Below are 6,101 nucleotides of genomic sequence, written 5' to 3'. Positions count from 1 at the left end.
TGCGCCCTGGTGCCTAGTGGGTACCTGGGTGTCCCCCTCTGGTATTTATTTTCTCCAATATTGTTTATATCTTCCAAAATAATTCTCTGTAAAATTTCAGCTCATTTGGAGATGTGCAAAAATAGGTATCTCTAACATAGCTTTTTCAGGTCCAGAATTTCGGCTGTCGACAATCTCCCTCTTTATGTAAACCTTGCATATAATGAGAGAAAAGGCATTCGAATTACTCCACAAAGTGTTATATTGGCATAAAACACTATAAATAATAGTAGGAAACATGATGCAAAATGGACGTATCAGTGGGCACGCCCTGGTGCCTCGTGGGCACCTGGGTGGCCTCCTCTGGTATTTCTTTTCTCCAATATTTTATATATATTCCAAAATAATCCTTCGAAATTTCAGCTTCTTTGGAGTTGTGCAGCATAGGTATCTCTAACATAGCTTTTTTAGGTTCAGGATTCCAGTTGTCGGCAATCTCCCTCTTCATATAAATCTTGCAAATTAAGAGAGAAAAGACATTAGAATTACACCACAAAGTATTATATTGATCAAAACATCATAAAAACAGTAGGAAAACATGATGCAAAATGGTCGTATCAAGGTCGCAAGCATCGTGACCTTAGACCTTCGTCGGGCTCTTCATCTTGTAGGTTTGTGGCCTCCTTTGTTTCTTGATACCTCCTTGTCTTGAACCACCCTGTCTCTTTAACCTTGGCGCGCACAACCCGTGTTCTCCCGCCTTAATCGATCAAGTGAGGGCGCGTATGGGCCTGCTTAGGCCCAAGTTCTTTATTAAGAAGCCAATTGCCACCATGATTCAGCCCACCACTGGCACAACATGCGTCGTTACATCATCGACTAGAATCAATAGTTTCTTTGCTACAAATCTGGAGCGGGCGGCGCTGCCTCGACCGCCCGTTCTTTGACCACAAAGTTTCTCACCCCTCGCCGCCAGATACAGAGTATCAAGCGAGAGGGAGCGAGATGGCTTTTTCTTCGATGTCGTCCGACGAACACCAAGAGCGCTCGGTGAGTCCGCCTTCACCGCCTCCACCACCCTTGACCAATCACCCATAGTGGGTAAGTGATTGGAAGAGCTATCTGGTCGCTACAACTAATTTGGAGCAGTTGGTGGAAGTTGGCTGCCTGCCGAAGCACACCTCCATTGCCTGGCTGGCGCCTCCTCACAAGTACAAGGTCCCTCGGCCATTGCTCTTTAATATGGTGGTGCACGTGGTATTCACTTACCGCGGGTTGAGCCTCCCGCTGAGTTCCTTCACCGGGGAGGGTCCTGACCCACTATTGGTTGCAGTTACACCACCCGACTCTGAGTGGCGTGCTTCATTTGTCATGCATCACAACCCTCTACGGGTCCTTCCTTAGGATTCTCCCGCATTTTGACCTCTTCCAATATTTCTTTGAGGTGGTTCCTCGCCTGAAGGAGGGTAACGTCCCCTCTTGCGATAGGGCCATCATTCATCCTCACCCAGATTCCAATTATTTTGAGTTTGCGACCGCCGCAGAGTCAACGTTGTGGGAATGGAGATGGTTCCCCCCTAGACATTCCCTGTGATTACCGTGACACTGGGCTGCCCAAGTTCGCCAATGTGCCTTGTTGGTAAAGACCGAAGTGGGGCTCCAAGACATATTTCTCCCTAGAAACTGGCCTCGAGATAGATGTGGTTTTCCGGCTGCGGGGAAAAGGGCTCTGCAGCCTGCAGCTTCTGAAGACTTAGGTGGAGCAAAACGTCCATACCTTAGGATGGAGAGAGTCCCCCATGTTTGAGTACAAGGGAGTGGACGAACCCAACCGCCTGCTTTGACGGGAGATCACAGAGAGTAAATTCGAGCTCCGTATGCACCTGGTGACCATCCTTCCTCTCGGTGAGATCCATATGGGGGTCGGTATAGAACCCTACAGCTAGGCGAACCTGCGCCCTCTAGTAAGTTATGATGGCCTGATTTCTGTTTATAACTTGTTGCGGAGAGCGATCCTAAGTCCTAACCCCTAGGGGCGTCTTTGTTTGTAGGACTTTCGGGACTTTATTTTGAATCCCCCAAAGCCTCACGGTTATGCAACAACGATGTATCTTGCCAACCATGCATGCATAACAGACCAGAGCTTTGGTACCATGGTGACTGGAACCCCTTTTGTCGTGGGAGGATCCGGGAAGAGGTCAGGGACGCCGCTAGCTGACCTCCCTTCGGTGAAAGCTGCAAAATTGCCTGTGGACGCCTCTAAGGATCCATCCATGGGGAGGTTCGATCCTCGAATCATGGGCACAAGCGTGCCTGGCCCTTCGGAGCCCTCGCTGGACGCGCAGGAGCCCCCAAGTGAGATGATAGCACCGAGCCTTTCAGAGGAGCCGGTCCAGGCACATGCCTCCGTGTCCCGAGTGATTCCTCGCTAGATGCCAAAGTCAAAGCCAATAAGGGACAACATATGTATCATGTTTTTTGCTCGCGGTTCTTTGCGGAGCTCTCGTCATGCGATGTCCTTATACTTCTTGTTTTTCATAGGTCGGTGCGTGCTCCAAAGAAGTTCGCATGCCGTCGTCCGCCTCCAGCACCAACGATTTTGCTTCCTCTGAGGGAGTGGTCTTGTGATGATTCGGCCACTGAAGACCTGGCGGGCTCAAGTTTCCGTGTGGCTGGGAGCCGCACCAAGCCTCCGCCAGGGACTGGGGCCTCGCTTGAGGTCACGACATTGTTTCACGGGCTTGGTCCTGGTGCCGATATGGTAGTTGGCTATGCACCGCCTCCGGCTCCCGCGTCTTCGCACAACAGATGGTCAAGGAGCCCTTCTGCCCTAGCTCGCTTACGAGTTTCTCTTAGCGAGAGTGGTGTCCAGGCCCAGGTCCCGCGGGATACCTTGGGGGAGGCCGGTACCAAGGTAAGCATATTGCGTCCCCCTTAGGCCCCGTTTGGATTGTCGTGTTCTTCTCAAATACACCCGTAAAGAATACAAGTCTCAGCTCGTCGTTTCATTTCCGCCCCAGATTTGCTAAGCGGCCGGTAAGATACAGGTGTAAAATATACACCTCCGTATTTGAATACAACCAATCCAAGCGCGGCCTTAGTAGCCTCCGAGCCTCGGGTATATTATGTCATAACGTGCTTGAGGTTTTGATTGTTATTTCTGTTGTACCTTAGGTTCACCTTGCCCAAAGATCCAGCCTCGCCCCTCGGGTCGGCGAGCTTCGCCTATTAGTGGAAACGGAGCACATCCGGGTCTCCCAGCGGGAGCAATCTCTTGCATGCCGTGTTTTGTGAGTCCCTCCTGTTCTGCAATATTTTGAGCTTTGTCGAGCATCCATCTCTGTTTGAATGTGTTGGTTGTGTCCGGAAACAGCTGAAGAACACTTGCTTGAGATGAAAGGGCATCTCGGTGCGGTTCGAAAGGAAATGAACCGCGCTCGTGATGTCGCCACTGCTAAGCTTACTGAGGCGCGTGCCCATCAGGAGCTGCTTCGTGGCGAAGGAGGGTCCTTGGATAGGAATCGACACATCATCGAGGACCTCTGCGCCCAATCGCGGAAAGAGAAAGTCGTTGAAGATCACCGAGGACCTCCGTTATCTTGAGGCCTGGCATTGGTTGTTGGCCTGCCCCGACTGCTTCTTTTCCTGTGGCGAAGTCGTTGGCGACATTCATCAGGGCCGCCACTGATGTAAGCTTGTCTTTCCCTGTCTTCTCGCCGAGCTTGTCTCTGAATAAGGGGCGTTGTGCTCTGCTCATGAATGCTTCGATGGCCATTTCATCGAAGATGTTGGACAGAGTGTTCTTCTTCTTGAATCACCGTGCAACGTAGTCACAAATTGATTCTTTGTCCTCTTAAATGATATTGTGAAGGTCGGCATTTTTATATGCAGTTGGCCGATCCGGCAACAGGTTAAGGTGAACCTTTTTCTGTTGTAAAATTATCCACAGTAAGAGTAAGATAGGTAGTAACATCACACATATCTAGATAAAATAAATGATGTGACAAGCAATAAATGAAAAAAATGGAGGAAAATGGTAATATAGTTAGTTACTAGTAGTATGAGTAACATCACACATTTTAATATAGTTAGTTACTAGTAGTATGAGTAACACCCAAAAGGCAAAATGAGTCTATAGCCTAATAAATGAAGTGTTGCATGTTACCACACATATGTTACTCCCCACTATAGAGGTAGTAACATATACTACTCCCTCCGTTCCTAAATATTTGTCTTTCTAGACATTTCAAATGACTACTACATACAGATGTATGTAGACATATTTTAGAGTGTAGATTCATTCATTTTACTCCGTATGTAGTCACTTGTTGAAATGCCTAGAAAGACAAGTAGTATTTAGGAACGGAGGGAGTAGTAACATGTGCATGTTACTAGTCTATGTTATCACCTATTGTGGCCAGTCTAAGTAAACCACAGATAATCCAAGCCACCCATAGTCAACCTTCTCATTTCGGAAGATTCTAGAGCCCGTACGACCTGATTCGGTCAGACCGATCTTTCTCTACAGTACCGACCAAATCATGCGTCATAACGAAAGAAATCAGCTATCGTCACGGCGACGGAGCAACAATATCGCGGGAGTAATAGTACTACTGTACTACGAAACAACCCATGCGCATCTCCTTCCCAAACATAGGGGGAGGAGACCGCTCCAGTCTCCACCCTCTACCTCGCCTCCAGTCGCCAGACGGCGCCACCTCCGCCGCCTGCCGCCGCCCGTCTGCGGAATGTGAGTGCCCGTCCGGCGAAATCACCCGGCCCGTAGCGTGCGCGTACGCGCGTGTCGCGAACGCCGATATCTATCCATGGTTTGGCTCGTCCCCTTTCTATAGATTGGCTGACGAGGTGTCGATCTGGATTTGTACGCAGGGTCTGCGCCCCGACGGCGGGGGTGGAGGTGCTGCCGCCTCGCGGGGGTGTCTCCGCCCGGCGCTCCTGGCCGCCGAGCTGCGGCCGCGTCCCCGAGAACGGCGACGGCGAGAGGGGCGTCCAGGGCACGGCGGACGAGGCGGCCGGCCACGCGGGCGTTTCCTCTGCGGCGTGCAACGGCGGGCTCCCGCGCGAACCCCCTCAGCCGCAGCCGCCCGGCGACGGGGATGCACGTCCCTCAGATAGCCAGGCAGAGATCAGGGCGCTAGATGTGATGCCGCTGGCGTTCGCTGCCCCACGGAAATGTGCCGTTGCTCCTGCTAATGGTTCCATGGAAGATGGCGGTCGTATGGCCGATTCGTTGAATGTGGAGGGGCAATTGGTCAGGGATGAGGATGTTGTTATTGGCAATGGAGATGACAGTGTTGTGGGAAGCAGAGTGGACGACGGTGAATTGGAGAGGGAGGAGGACGAGAGCAGAAAGAAGAGGTGGTCGGCATCTGTCATGAATCCGCCTCCCAAGAGGAGAGCGGTCTCAGCCAAGCGCAGATTTCCGCCTGGCTGTGGGAGTGTTGCTGCTACCGGCATCGGCGTCAGAGGTAAGGAGGTGCTGGTATGCAGACGCACCAATCATTTTCACTAGTCGGTGTGCCTTAGCAGTGAATGCCTTGCTCACGATTCCAATTTCAGGTTGTGGTGTTTCTCTGATGTTGAAGCGAGATGATTCTAATCACGAAACAGAAAGCAAAAGAGAAGAGGTCGGAGGTGCCACCGAGGCACACAATCATATGCAAGAATCTCAAGTCGTCAATTGTGTTGCTCCAGATGATTTTGCAGACCGTCCGCAAAATTATGTTGGTATGAAGACACGCCAATCATTTTTTGCTAGCTGGTGTGCCTTTGTAGTGTATGCCTTGCTCACGATTACACTTTCAGGTCATGGCGCTTCTCCGATTTTGAGGCGAGATAATTCTAATAATGAAACAGAAGGCAAAAGAGAAGAGGTCGGAGGTGCCACCGAGGCACACAATCATATGCAAGAATCTCAAGTCGTCAATTGTATCACTCCAGATGATTTTGCAGACCGTACGCGAAATTATGTTGGTATGAAGACATGCTAATCATTTTTCGCTTGTGGGTGTGCCTGTGTAGTGGATGCCTTGCTCACGATTACAATTTCAGGTCATGGTGCTTCTCCGATTTTGAGGCGGGATGATTCTAATCACGAAACG

General features: G+C 50.5%; 1 protein-coding gene across 2 annotated transcripts in view; it reads left to right on the top strand.

Moving 5' to 3' along the window:
* The first annotated feature begins 4,614 nt into the window (after positions 1 to 4,614).
* Positions 4,615 to 6,101, top strand: part of LOC119301344 — a 4,783-nt gene continuing 3,296 nt past the window's right edge. Inside the window, exons 1-5 of one of the 2 annotated variants that reach the window (XM_037578298.1) lie at positions 4,615 to 4,729; positions 4,870 to 5,468; positions 5,560 to 5,727; positions 5,806 to 5,973; positions 6,052 to 6,078. In XM_037578298.1, the coding sequence (XP_037434195.1) occupies positions 4,728 to 4,729; positions 4,870 to 5,468; positions 5,560 to 5,727; positions 5,806 to 5,973; positions 6,052 to 6,078 (964 nt within the window). In that variant the 5' untranslated portion in view covers positions 4,615 to 4,727. Of the gene's footprint in view, positions 4,730 to 4,869; positions 5,469 to 5,559; positions 5,728 to 5,805; positions 5,974 to 6,051 lie in introns of both variants that reach the window. The other variant, XM_037578297.1, reaches the window with a different exon arrangement.

This window comes from Triticum dicoccoides, chromosome 5A (genome assembly GCF_002162155.2).
Source record: "Triticum dicoccoides isolate Atlit2015 ecotype Zavitan chromosome 5A, WEW_v2.0, whole genome shotgun sequence".
NCBI lineage: Eukaryota > Viridiplantae > Streptophyta > Magnoliopsida > Poales > Poaceae > Triticum > Triticum dicoccoides.
This window is presented reverse-complemented; position numbering and strand designations above follow the sequence as displayed.